At 42.4% G+C, this 14,523-nt stretch overlaps 2 protein-coding genes across 3 annotated transcripts in view; both read right to left on the minus strand.

Annotated features, from left to right (window-relative positions):
• Positions 1 to 321: 321 nt before the first annotated feature.
• Positions 322 to 2,193, minus strand: LOC146268281 (dickkopf-related protein 1-like). Its single transcript, XM_084709952.1, has 4 exons — positions 1,841 to 2,193; positions 1,576 to 1,717; positions 1,306 to 1,428; positions 322 to 1,162 (listed from the first exon to the last, which is right to left on the minus strand). Exons 1-4 carry the CDS (start codon positions 2,054 to 2,056, stop codon positions 897 to 899), a joined length of 747 nt encoding a protein of 248 aa, XP_084566078.1. The 5' UTR covers positions 2,057 to 2,193; the 3' UTR covers positions 322 to 896.
• A 2,377-nt stretch (positions 2,194 to 4,570) lies between these two features.
• Positions 4,571 to 14,523, minus strand: part of LOC146268282 (cGMP-dependent protein kinase 1) — a 54,151-nt gene continuing 44,198 nt past the window's right edge. For both annotated transcript variants that reach the window (XM_084709631.1, XM_084709630.1), the window contains exons 8-18: positions 13,087 to 13,152; positions 11,865 to 11,939; positions 8,648 to 8,744; positions 8,374 to 8,513; positions 7,805 to 7,894; positions 7,483 to 7,624; positions 7,166 to 7,329; positions 6,917 to 7,039; positions 6,766 to 6,828; positions 6,578 to 6,644; positions 4,571 to 6,454 (exon numbers count right to left, since the gene is read on the minus strand). In XM_084709631.1, coding sequence (XP_084565757.1) covers positions 6,356 to 6,454; positions 6,578 to 6,644; positions 6,766 to 6,828; positions 6,917 to 7,039; positions 7,166 to 7,329; positions 7,483 to 7,624; positions 7,805 to 7,894; positions 8,374 to 8,513; positions 8,648 to 8,744; positions 11,865 to 11,939; positions 13,087 to 13,152 — 1,126 coding nt within the window. In that variant the 3' untranslated portion in view covers positions 4,571 to 6,355. The remainder of the gene's footprint in view (positions 6,455 to 6,577; positions 6,645 to 6,765; positions 6,829 to 6,916; positions 7,040 to 7,165; positions 7,330 to 7,482; positions 7,625 to 7,804; positions 7,895 to 8,373; positions 8,514 to 8,647; positions 8,745 to 11,864; positions 11,940 to 13,086; positions 13,153 to 14,523) is intronic.

Below are 14,523 nucleotides of genomic sequence, written 5' to 3' on the forward strand. Positions count from 1 at the left end.
ACTATTTGAATTCAGTGGGAAATATTATAGACCTGTATGTGTAAGTGGTAGAAGGCATTTCTATGTGACTGGGTAAAGCATGAGCTGAATCTGGGCCAAAATGCCATGCTTCCATCCATTCTACTGAGTTCAGACAACTTGTGTAGTGATAATTACAATACTAACTCTTCCTTTCCTGGAAAGGAAAGGTTGTGAGTTTGGAATGCGAAAAAATAAGAAGAAAAAAACACATTCCTCTTTCAGTTAGTAGCTGCCTCATAGTTTTAGTTAAAAGCTGACTCGGGACTGAATAAGAGACAATTCAATAATGTTATCGGACCATTGATTTTAATATAACATCTTCACATTTTCTTTACATGTAACTTAAAAATATAGACATTTACATTACATTGTATATAACATTTTGTGTACACATTTACAATAATGGAAAAGAACCATGCAACACCAGGAATGTATAATATTGGTGATGACGGAGTTCAATAGCTCACTTAAGTGCAACCCCCATTATAATTATAATACAGTAATTTACTGCAATAATCAAGGCTTTAAGTTTCATAAAAAGAGAAACGTAACAGTAATGCCATTTATGATGACATGGATTCATCGCCTGCATCCTCATTTCCGATTCTGTTTCCGATGGAGAGGAACCAGATAGTTCCAGGTCAGAACCCTGCGTCCCTCTGGGTGTATCACGTTCCTGTTGGATCTGTTCTGTCTGCTACCGTCCTGGTGGAGTGTGAGTGTCAGCGTCTTGGACGCTTGGCAGGGTTCAGTTGGTGGAGTCAATATCAGCAACTACGGCAGTGTGTGTGTGTGTGTGTGATTAACTGCATGTGTCAGCATCTGGGACATATGTGTACGTTCTGGTGCAGTGTCTACATATGTGTGTGTGTGGGTCAGCGTCTCTGGCAGGTGTGTAGGTTCCGGGCTTGGGTCCTGCTGACGGCGTGATCTCGTTCCCCTCTCTCTGGTCGGCAAGCGAGGCCGTCGCCACAGTCACAGCGCTGGAACAGCTCCAGACCGTGGGAGCCTTTTCTCCGGTGGCGAGTGCACGCCTGGCCCTCCGTCAACACCGGCTTACAGATACGCGACCAGAAATGGCGGGCACAGCACAGTCCCTCTGAACAGTCTGTGGAGCGCAGGCACGTCTCCCCCTCCAGACCTGATGCAGGAGAGAAAGAGAGATTGTGAGGGAAACGGTCTGTGTTGTACCATTGTGTCAATGAAGTGTACTGCGTCACATAAACAATTGAGTCTTTCAGTCAACATGGTTATATTGCTCCTATCTGCAGTGTGCACACCTACCTTTGACAGAATGTACTTGATGTCCCTGTGTAGGACTTTTAGCATGGACGTCTATGGTGTGGTTGTGTCTGTTTCCCACACTGATAGTGTCCATGACATCCATTTCACCAGCCTGACACACACCTAGAGGCGCCAAACACGTTCGTCACTTCATGAGTAAAACATTGTTTTTTTCAAACGGGCATCACAAAACTATAAATATACAATTGAACTGCACTTCTATATTTACTTTCTGGAACTTTCTGAACATGAGTAGGCCAAAAAGCTCACCATTAATGCAATGGTTCCCTCCGCAACACATCGAGTCCCGAGCGCATCGCTTGCGGCTCTTTCGACATGGAAGGCACGCGCCTCTAACATCGTTGCAAAATTCATCGGTCCCGCACTCGTCATCATCCGCACATGTATTTGACTGTAATGGTGAAACGGAACAGAAGGTAGGTGTGACTATAATGGTATTAAATTCCTGGATATGATACAAGCTTTTCTATACATTTTTGGAACTGTGCACGGTTAATTGGAGACATGGGCTTACCTGTACTGTGTCTACTACCAACCTCTGGCCATCGCTGCCAGATGATGGGGAGCGTGGACTCGGGCTGACTGTGTGGGCAGGATTAGGACCCGCGCCACCAGGCAAGTTTTTAATGGCGTTGGAGTTCACTAAGACCGAACCGGCGTAAGTATCCCCAACGTATCCGAGTAGCGTAAGATACAGGGCCATAAAACGACGCATTGACAGTTGAGACATGCCTGTTCCTTCTTTTCTCTCTCGGTCGGTTCAGGATGAGATGCGTAAAATCCTTTGCCTCAGGGAAGTATTCAGCAAAAATGTCCAAGTTATACTTGAATCCTCTCGCAGTTCCAAAGTGGTTGTTGCAGGGTAGTTGGAGGTCTCCTGACGCACTACACCGTGATGCTGTCTTTATACATGTGGAGTTGTTTGTATTCCCGCCCCTAGGAGTGCACAACAAAGGCGGAGGGTGGAATTTCAAAGGCGCCTAAGCTTCACTGTACGGAAATGGCAATCAATTTAGAATTGAGTTTCACAATGTTTGTGTGTAGTACAAATCAACAAGTCTGTGACTGTCCTACTAGATTGCACACCACGTGCATTCTTAAGCTACGGATATTGGAAACATCATATTTTACCAGATGTTTAGTGTAGTGTGGTAGTCACTACATATTTTATTTTGTTTGTATATGTTAATTGTGTACTTTTTACATTCCTACAGCTTACGTTTTTGTTTTACTATTTTGGCGTTTCCATTTAATCACCAGGTTATCCCAAATCCAATCCAACTTTAACGCACAAATAGAGTGGAAGGAAGTCTTAAAACAAATTATAATATTAACATTGGACGGTTGTGTGGATATTGATATTCAACATCTTAAATCGTGGTACTTTAATGTTCAACTGTAGCGTTTTGGTTTTCCTTATACAGATGAAGGTTTCTGATGGTGCTTTGACATTTCTTTGACATTCAAGTAGCCTAACAGCCCTTTGGCTGTGTGTAAACGGTGATTGAAGTTACTTTCCGTCGATTAACTACTTCATTTGATCCTTCTGATTGTAAAGGGGCAATTATCCTTTAAGTGTGCTTGATTACACTAGCGGCGGACATCAGTGTAAGATATGTGGACCATTAAGGGGTGTGAAAAGTTTACCGAATTAATGGACTTCCGTGGAGAGGTCTTTCAGAGCTGACTGGCACTTCGAGATGAAAGACAACTCTGATCTCTCGTACTCTGATGATCCCTCAAACTAGGGGACTTGGTTGGGGAAGAAACGACACAATTCAACTAATCCGCATTCTTTCAATTATGTGATCTGGCCCGCCTATTGTATAAACCTACACAAAACAATCAGTGTAGTTTCTAGACTAGTTCCTTTCGGTAGGATGCATTAGGTTTTAATCGTATTAGCATTTGGGAACGTACGAAAGGAACACATTTTAGGAACGTTTAGAGAAATACTATTTGGTTCACTGTTTTGTTATGAACACTGATTTATTCTTAAATATGTAGGCTACAGAACCAAATAGATAAAGTTTTGAAATGAACAGGTGCTTTATACGCCAAGGTTTCACAGGAAGACAGAAAACAACCTTGGCACATGGACATCATCTGGTGGTAGAATGTGTCTTCCTATTGACAAATATAGCACTTTATCTCGTGAATTGCCATGTTTCTTCTATCTAAACGACCCACTAACTGCTAGGCTACTACTTGTAAGGAGACTGCCTTTGATGCACCTTGATCTTTAATCTCACAAAGGTGTCACCTGATTGTGGACATTAGGAAAGAGTCAATTTCCGCTTGGATGAAAACGTATACGTTACATACACCTTCCTTGGACTAACAGAAAATAGTTCTTATACGCAGTAGCATTAAGCTACACTAGCAAAAGTAATATTTTATACAGAATTATGCATCATTAGGATCGGTCCACGAGCCAACACGTTTGGGTGTCTGATGACGGAATGCAGACACAGGGCGTCCTCTAGTGTCTGAGTGATCGTCATTACATCTCTCATGTCAGAGAGGCCCGTTCAGAGAACGCAAATCTCATATTATCAAAAATGTAACGTTAAATTGCTACATTTACTTACAGATAAATCCGAAAATGTACATCAGGCAAAACACCTTTCAAAAGTATTGTGTCTTTCCTGCTGATTTAAAAAAAAGTGTTCACTATTGATTTCTTTGTGCTAATTTATCAAATGTTGAGGATGTCGAGAATATCAAGTGTCATGAAAGAATACAATTAAAATGTTTTTCCATGCTGTACATTTTTGGGTCAACAAAGGGTCAAACTGGCCCGAACACTATAAGGAGGTTAACTGCGGGTTAATATATATAAATATATATATATATATATATATATATATATATATATATATATATATATATATATATATATATATATATATATATATATATATATATATATAATGAAGTTTGTGGTATTCCCTTTAGCCTTGCCCACTCTCCATTCACGTCTTCCTGTTCAGAGGGTGATTGGTATGGACAACTGGGTCAATGTGAGAGGTGCATCCTTAATTATGGGCTCTCAGTCTTCAGATTCAGCCAATCCATAAAAACAGGATAGACCAGGTGTACAGTAAATATCTCCCTTTTCCTATCTATTTTCCTATTAGCTTCCACATAACTTGAAATTGCATTCCACAGAACTGTGTCTGAGGAACTGGATAGTGAAATGAAGTACAAAAATTGTTTATGTAAAAAAAAAAGTGCCCTCATAGTGTTTCATGTGTTTTATTGTAACAGGGCCCATGGGAAGCAGCCAGCAGAGAGCCAAGAGGACACGTACAGGTTTGAGGTGGTTCTTTGTTCATGCAGCATTGAAACAGTGTTAATTTCGGGATGCCATTGATTTAAGGCACTTGCATTGTCCTATTGGTCGGCCATTGTAATTGGTGGTTGAAATGGGACAGGGGAATGACAGACTGACCTAGAGAGAGAAGATGATAATGAAGGTACTAGTAAAAGGGTTGGTGGCTCCCACAAAATAGAACATCTCTGACCATTCACCACTTGTTGTCAGAGCAATGCTTCAAGACCAACTGACATTTTTTTAAATCTAGAGTTTACCCATTTCAAAAAGGCATGTGACAATAAATCCTTGATTGTTGTTCTGAATTGTGTGACTTAAAGATTTTTGGGCCTGGGTATATCAGGTGGTGAATAAATCATTATTTTACAGAAATAGCACTCTTATAAAAGTCAATTAACAAGTCATTTTATACAAACCAACACAATAAGCTAATTATTAAAGGAAATCAAATGCATAAAATCACAAGCAATAAAACAAAAGCAAAAACCAGGGCTCTAAACAATATCACCTTTTATTACAGCACCATAGTCCTAGTAAACACTGTGTCTACATAATTATGGAGTGAGATTACTGTGTACATTGTTCCCAAAAATGCATTTGAAATATATTGAGCCATTAATTATTTGTTAAAAGTAACAAAGTAATCAACTATAAATAAGTATGGTTGATGTTCATTTGAACTGGCCTACCTGTGTGCTTCTTAACGGAAATCTATTGGCGCTCTCATACCTTAAAATTAAGTAATTGGTCAGAGCATCTCTGTTGATGAAGTTAGTGGAACTAACTGCATAATAACACATTGCTTACATGTAAGGTGTGTTTGCTGAGTGTCTGTTTGTGTGTCTGTGTAACATAAGCTGGTAAGCTGGCAGGGCACTTGAAGGGTCATACATTTTATGTCAAAAGCACAAAACAGCACTTGTGCTTCATTAAGGTATGCAGTTGTTCTAAATAGATGATTGTTGTCTACTTCATGTGCATGTGTGAGAATGTAACTTCACAAAGTATGTACAGTACTTACAACCTATGCTTGTCTCACAGTAACGAGAGGAGGTACAGGAACATTCAGGTTGGTCTGAAGCACTTAGTACCTGCTTGACTTCCTAGGCCCAGTGCTAAGATGGGACTTGAGTTTCCAGGTTAGTCAACGACCAGCGACGCAGGCAAGCTACTGCAGGGCACACAACAGCTACAGCAGTCTGGGAAAGAACAGCGTTTCTCGCCAACCTTTTTAAGAGCAGTAAAGGTGTGTGGCAGCAAAAGAAAATTCAATTTCACCCTCACTCTCATCATAGTCGTTTTTTTCTTTCCCCTCTCCCTTCCTTATATTCTTTAATATTTCACCTGCAATCCTCATCTCTGCCTAATGGACGGAAGTGGTCTCGCTCAATGACTCATTGTCTCATGTTGTGTGTGTGAGTTGTTTTTTCCTGTGGGTCTGTGCATGTGTGTGTGTGTGTGTGTGTTTGTCTGTGTGTGTGTGTGTGACAGAGAGAGAGTGTGTGAAACAGAGCACTGAGGGGAGTGCTACAGTCTCAGAGTCCCAACGTAGCGAAGGCATATCGGTGACCCAGAGGGCTTGCCTTCTGTCTTTTTCTCCTCTTCTTCTCCTCCTACTCATTTCAACGCAGTCTTTAAGATGCAGCTATATCCTGAAGATGTTTTTTTGGTATGTGCATGTGGAGGAGAAGCTTAAAAATCGGTGTCCCAGCCAGAGTTGTCGTCCGGGGGCGGGTCTTCGTTGTCCTCTGGGAAGCTGTCGAAGTTACTTGTGTCCGTTGGCGCGGTCACCTGACAGGTAAAGACACAGCGAACCAATCAGTGGGCATTTAGGAAGCGGAGGCTTTCATCAATTGGCTGGTGTTTTTTGTAGGGCTGCTGCGGGGCAGGAGGGCTGCCGGCATCTCTACTCACATTGGGGAGGATCGGGGGTGTCAGCGTTCCCTTCTTTAAACCCTCCCAGTTGAAGCCCTCGAACCATCTGCAAAATGAAGTGTATGCGTCAGTCTGTGGTCTTTAAATAAGGCCCTCGAGAATTGTTGTATGTTTTTGTTAGATCTGTTCTACGAAAGGGTCTGCGTATGAGCATTCCATGAACTCACTTGTGCTTCTGGATGTCTTTGACTCCATTTTTCAAGTTTCCGAGGCGTTCCGAAGGATTGTCCCTAGACACAGACAGATGCTGTCAGACTGGAGGATCACAAATAACACTGGGAGATTGTTCCAAATGAGACAAAACACATAGGGACTCACCTGCATAGCTTCTTTATGAGATTGGCAGCATTTTTGGTAATTTTCTTTGGGAATTCTATCATGTCGATGCCTCTAAGGATGATGTTGTAGGTCTTCATGGGGTCTGGTCCAGAGAAAGGCGGGCTGGAGGGCAGGGATGGAGAGATCAAATATTTTTGCAAAATCTGGATTTGGGGTTCATCATCTCAATCCAAAACTACTAAAAGTAGGACAGAAGTTAAAAACGCCTTGTCCATGATTGCGGTTTACCTGCCAGTGAGAAGTTCAAACATGAGGATGCCCAGGGACCAGTAGTCAGCAGAGATATCATGGCCCTTGTTCAGGATGATCTCCGGAGCCACGTACTCTGGAGTCCCACAGAATGTCCAAGTCTTCTTCCCAAAGCCGATCTTCTTCGCAAAGCCGAAATCCACCTGGATGAAGACAAACATTCCCACAGACTAAGCATTGGCAAGGGTTCGGCTTGTGTGAAATGTTGAGAGCTCATGTTTAGGCTTGGGCTCGTTTGAACAACCAGTAAGAGATAGAAGGGAGTCTTTAGGCTTTAGGTTCTCCTTCTTCCTCACCAGCTTGGCGTAGCCCCGGTGATCCAGTATGAGGTTCTCTGGTTTGAGGTCTCTGTAGATGATACCTTTGGAATGCAGGTATGCAAAGGCCTCCACCACACACCCAGTATAGAACCTTGTAGTGGAGTCCTCAAAGGAACCTCTGAAGAATTAGGAGAAGAATACTCCATCACGAGACTGACACAGAGGTGAAGACACACATTCCTGATTTTCAAGGTTTCGAGATGAGGAATTGATAGGAGTCACAAATGGCACATTGCAAAGAATAACTGAAATGTTATGGGGAGGTAACAAGGGGAAGCAGACTGTGTATGAGACTGACCTGTCTCTCAGAATGGTCCATAGCTCACCACCCAAACACGCCTCCATGAGCATGTAGAGGTATTTGCTATCCTTAAATGTCCTGTATAGTCTGGAGGATGAATACACATAGTCTCATTCAGATCCCTGAACATAATAAGAAAGAGACATTGCGATAAACAGTATATGCATGTGTGTATCTATACGTAGATGTATAGGTCTGTACAGTATGTAGGTATACAGTATGTTTGCTTTGGAACTATTTGAAATATCTCTTTACGTGCTACTTAAAATGTAAATGGAAAGTGATATATTATTATAATCATGCATTATTCATTTGTATTTATGTTGATGTTTTATTTATTGTTTGATGATGTTTGTCATCTGATGTGTGTTCCTAATAACATGTTGTCCCTTTACTCCAGACTGCTGAGGCAGCATTAGTGAACCCAAACAATCGTGCCAATGAAGCATATCAAATTGAATTGGCTTGACGGAGAAAGCTGACGAGAGAGAGAGAGAGAGAGAGAGAGAGAGAGAGAGAGAAGGAGATAGAGAGAGAGAGAGAGAGAGAGGAGCGAGCGTGTCAACCTGACGATGAAGTCCGAGTGGGCCTCCTGCATGATGAGCTTCTCCGAGCGGATGTGCTCCTGCTGCCTCGTGTCCACGATGTGCCTCTTCTTCAGGATCTTCATGGCGAACGTCCTGGTCTCGTCGCTCTTCAGCTGCACCTGACCGCGCCAGGAAAAGAACGGGAGACGGCACAAACAGAGATGTCATCGCGCTCCAGCCGCCGAGGCATTTTCACATTCCGAGCCCGTGGCTGCTGAACTGTTGGAGATTGGGCTGGTGAGTGGGGTCATACCAGCTCCACGCGCCCAAAGCCCCCGACGCCCAGTGTGTCGATGATGTTGAAGTCAGCCAGGTTGATGCTGAAGAAGAAGGCGTTCTCTACCTCGTACCTTTGGTGACAAGAACAGACAACAACACAGGGATTAAGGGTGTGTAATGGAACCCCCAGCCTTGTTGTCCTTTGTCCCCAGTTCATTCCAGAGAAAGCAGATGTCCCAGTCGCACACACACACACACACACACACCTACTTACACACACATACTCTTCTGTGTCTCCAATGACATGGCTGGCAGGGGCCAACTAGAGCACCTGCCTCCCAGCCTGTCACAAACTCTGATGGCCAGCCCCAGCCCCAGCCCCAGCCCCCCCTACTCATTGTTTAATCCTGGGGGGCCTGATCAGATCAGGTTTTAGATCTGCCGGATCACAGCGGATAGGGGTTGAGCCCAGAGGACGAAGACTTTTCTGGGTCACACAGAAAAAGTAGAGCTGTGAGACATGAGGCCTCATGAGCTGGCGTGTGTGGAGGCAGTCCACAGCCCGGAAAACAGCCACGAGCATGTGCAAGGTTATGGCTTTTCCACTGTAAAGACCAGTGGCAGTTCAAATGTGTTAAGACTCCAACTCACAGTCTTAAAATACTGTGCGTGTAAAAAAAATGGCCAAATAGTTGACGGTAGGAGAACGATCCTTAAGCTTCAGGTCATTCCCAGCTGTCTTGTCTGACCGTTTGGGCTCTTAGAATGTTTACTCACCTGACCCTGACCTTAGCTCCTGGGCCTTCCCCCAAGCTTCCCTCTCTGCTCGCAACTTGTTTACTGGAGCACCCCCCCCCCCCCCCCCCGTTTCCACACTAACCTCCAAATCCCACACTGTTGTGTAAAGCCTGGGCCTATTAGTAGTCACCCTGGCAGCTCAGCAGGTGCCCCTGTCAGGCCAAACCGAACAGGCACACAGAAATGATGTCCTTAACTCAAGAACTGGATATAGCTCAATGGCATTTCCCTACCACCAGGTCCCAGGTTAAATCCCCCCTGAACATCACTTTGAATAAAAGTGGCTGTTGAGTGACTGCATTATATTGTTAATATTAATAATATGCCATGCAATAATATGCCGTTATATTCATATTTATTGACTCCTGTGGTTGGACTCACTTATGGTAAGGGGCACCGTCCGAGCCTTTGCTTGGTGGTGGCAACAATATTACAAATCATATAGCATTTTGCATAAACATACTGACCACTAGATGGTGTGCTTGTACCATTTTCCTCATAGCTTAACCCAGAACAGTAGCTGACCTCCAGGTGGTTTGAATGGAAGTGAAAGAAAGTTAAAAAAACATAAGCCAATCAATCAATACTTGCTCTGTTTACCTTATTACTTCTGTAATACTCCTTGGTAAAGCAGTTTGCTCTGTTTCTGACTGTAGTGTCAAGGTGTTTTATTGACTAAATGCCAGGATGCAGGCGTAAAAAATATATACAACATTTTGCAGGGAACATCGGAATGTGTTTACCTCACTATTTCACCAGTTTCTGTGTTACAAAACTATGTGCCTGAATATTCTTTTTACAAATAATTATCAAAGAATTAAAGATCACCAATTACTTATTCACATATGGCTATTTCCTATTTTGAATAAATCCCTTACTGCTGACAGAGGGACCAACAAAAGAATAGCGGAGGAAAAAATATATAATAATGATAAACAAGGAGGTTTCTTTGAGGAGAGAGACGAGAGGAATGAGTTGTGTGGTTAAGTTACTGCTGCATGGTGTTGAGCCCACTGTGACCAATTAAAAACTGTTTCCATCTCAGGGACAGTTTGAGACTGGCTTTCCGCTGGCGACAGCCTTGTCTGAAAAAGGCAAACACGCTCGGCTGGGTTGGAAACACGCACACACACACAGCGATGAACCAGCCATCTTAATCAGAGTGACAAAAACAGCATCCTTTGATGTGACAAAGGAAAGAGGAAACAGAGGAGACTTATTTATTGAAGAGGATATGGAAGAATAGGGAGGAATATCAAAGGCAAACTCACCATCAGACTAAACTTGGAATATGTTGGTGGAGCTAGTTTGTGTAAAATGTATGTTGTTCCTGATGTATACTTCTAAAGCTGAAAGTAACCTGACTGTTGCCATATTGGTGTGGTCCCATTCCATTTGGCCCTCTATTGACTTGGGTTGGAGCCTGTAGACATTGATATCATCTGTGGTGCCTCACATGAGTGTCAATGAACGGCCACTCGCCTGTCTCTCTCCTTTTCTCCTGCTCTAAGATGATCACAATGTTTGTGATGAGTGACCACATAGCAGCATGTCCTCCTTTCATTCCCTCCAGCACCTTACCTCATCCTATTAACCTTTATGTCTTAATCACCCCTACTCTCTCTATCTGAGATAGAGAGAGTATGGGTGATTAAGATATGTGTATATTATATACATTATATATATATATATATATATATATATATATATATATATATATATATATATATATATATACAGTATATATATATATATATTATATATACATATATATACTATATATATATGTGTATATATATATATATATATATATATATATATATATATATATATATATATATATATATACTGTATATATACACATCTCTTCTGTCAGTCTATTTATCTCTCTTACTATGGTGATAAGTCCTTCTTTCTGGTATATTTTGTTACTGTTAGCTTGATCTCTCCTCAGTGTTCCACACTTAGTTCTGGTTTCTCCTTACCTTGTCCCACTAGGCCAGAGCTAGCACTATCTCTTTCCCCCCCAACTCCTCACCAGTCAAAGCTGCCAGCTCCATCAAACTCAAATACTCTCTTATGTCTGTGGTTAAAAATAGTTCATATCCAATAATGTAGAGCTCCTCGTCAGTCGAAAGACAACCGTCTTGTTACATTTGTTCATTTATACTTTTATCCAAGGCAAACAATATTTTGGTATGTTAATACAGTAATATGCTATGTAACGTACCACAAACACAAATATGTGTATCTTTTGGTATGAAAGCAGATGTTGATGTTGACACACACTTCAAATCCTAAGGGGACTTGATGAAAGAGTGGAGGAGGAGGTTGGAGGGCAGCAAGAAGTGACGGTGTACTTTGAAACCCTGACATTAGCCTGAAGGCCCAGTGAACATGCACAGAGAAGCAATTAGACAGTGACAGACAGAGAGGGGCCTGTCTGACTTTACCTGGCGTTGGCATCAGCATCCTCATGACCTTTACTGGAGACATCCTCTAACCCTCCAATCAGGTGTTTGAATGAGCTGCAACACAGAAAGAGAAAAGTATATGGATTTTTATGGAACCTGCAAGATCAAATGTCCCATCAGAGTTCTAGAGGTAAGGGATTCTTCCATGGTTCATTGACCATGTTTAAGGGGTTATAAGATAGCTAAAAATGTGACTGGAGATCAAATCAAATAGGCCTTTTACAACATGTCACAAAGGGGACTGCTAATCTTTCAACGCAAGAAGTAGAGAAGACGAGGAAAAACTCTTACTGAAAGAATACGTATATGTGTATCGAGATGAACTAGTCCAGTGGACATTGTTTAGAGGTTAAATAAATGTTAAAGTTAAATGAATGCCATTGGGTTTCTATTTGTCTCCTCTCAGGTAGTTATGAAACTACAGCCACAAGCCATGAAATATTTATCATCCTACTTTAAAGATCCATTTCTAAGCATTGTCTGCAATGGTAGAGTTGGGCTGACATGTCAGGGCAGCAGTTCTTTTTAAGGATTGAAAATTCGAACAAACATCACATGGAAGAATTAGCCCACAACAAAGAAGTTGGCTTTGACGTAAATTAGAAGTCAACATGAAAAGTAAACATTGCTAATTGGTGTATTAGTTTCAATTCATCTCTGATGTGATGAAGCAGTCTTAATTAGCCTATCAGAGTTACCTAACATAAATGGCCTCTTATTCTTCCCCCTTTAACACTGCAAGTACTGCACTCAGTCACCGCACACAGTAAGTGCAGTTGAGGGTAGCATCAGCCAGATGTGTGACAGACAGGTTGACAAACCTTAATAATCGCATCGCTCTCACCATGGGTGACTGACTTACTCCACACTCACTTAGTGCACAGCCATGTGTGGTCTTCTGCCTGAGAAAGGGGACTCCTGGTGTCAGCTAACACACACACACACTACCTTACCCTACCCTACTTGCTGCCAGCTTTGACAACCCAGCTCAGTATAGAGGTATTAAGACAAACATGTCCCGGTAAGACCCTATATCATCTTACAGTACATGTTAGTACTTTCTAGTTCACAGCATTTCACATTGGACCAAAAAGAAAAAAACCACGTCAGATTAGAGTAAAATAATGTATTTATGCACCATGTTATCTATATTAGAAACATGTTAACACCTAGGTAGTTCTAGGGTGTTGTTCATACTTACTCTCTGTCAATGACCAGACAGGTGACCGTTTCTGCGGCAATAAAGTTTGCTGTCCTGACGTCCTCACTGTAAAGGCACACATACGCACAAAAGGTTATCAGCAAGAGGCAGGTTCATGCAAAGTACTAAAACTATCCACAGTGAGTGCCAATCTAGTTAAACTGGAGTTGTGAAACCAGCATTACTCTGTATTGTCTATGACATCATCAATCTCTTCTTCATCCTCATCGGAGGATGAAGACGACTTTTCGGAGTCTCCCCAGTCACAGGAGTCCGAGTTTGAGTCCCAGGGTTCCATGTCCTACCGTTTCCCCACTGCACACACACACACACCTTACACACACAGCTGAAAGGTTCAAAAGTCTAACCGGGTCTGTACATCTGGTGCAATGCACTTGAACACACTAGAGACAAAAAAATGTAGCACTTTGAAGGGAATTCCATAGAAAGGCTATATCCAGGCCAAGAAAGGTTACGGCGGCTCTCCACTCCAACTCTCTGTAGACTATTAAACCAGAATCAACGCTTCTGCTGTATTCCAGATCAGCGCATTCTCAACTGACTCTGTTTACTGTAACTCTTTAGAACACACACTCTCGTCCTTGATCAAGAGGAGGATAACATACACACACACACAGACAGAGGGCCCTGTATTTCACAGGGACAGAGGTGACAATCCTCTGCATGTTCTCTATCCAGTCTATGCCTTAATCCACCAAATAGTCATGCGCCAAAGACACACTCAACACCAACACACACACACACTCAACACACACACACCCCTGGAAAAGGTCACAGCTGCTGGGGAAACAACAAGCTGTGCTTTGTCAGAGACATGAGGAGAGGAGGAGAAGTGAGGAAAGGAGAGCACATAAGAGGATAAGAGTGGTTATAGTTGCTAAGGGGGGGGGGGGAATTAACAAGAGGCCAACATCCAAACCCTGAGTGGTAGGTGTTTGTCTTTGTAAGCACCTGCCATATGTCACCTGTGAATATGTGCCAAGCAGAGCACCACTCTCAGAGCCATTGCTGTCAACTCCCTGGGATGCAGTACCAATATGTGGGCATGTTGCCTCTACCACACTGATGTGTTTTAAAACAAACACAAACACACACAAACTCTATCTATGTTCTCACCTCAGGTAATGACCTGCTTCTTTAGTCTTAGCACTAGGGAGAACCACAACATGCTTCTTGAGAAAATTTACCCGAGTCCTATTTGTATTCTAATGCAACACAAACTAATAATTTAACCAAGAGCAAAGCACAGGTCCATGAGTTATATACTTAGTTTCATAACTGGTACTTCCTTCAAAGGGTTTTGTGAATGGTATCTTTCACCTGGCCAGGTTTTCCCCTGAGGTGGGAAAAATGATTACCTGATGCCCTTGTTGATGTATGTGGTATTATGTCACTGCTGGCTGCTAACCATATCTG

Source organism: Hypomesus nipponensis, chromosome 11, assembly GCF_054491055.1.
Source record: "Hypomesus nipponensis isolate SF chromosome 11, ASM5449105v1, whole genome shotgun sequence".
In the NCBI taxonomy this organism is placed as follows: domain Eukaryota; kingdom Metazoa; phylum Chordata; class Actinopteri; order Osmeriformes; family Osmeridae; genus Hypomesus; species Hypomesus nipponensis.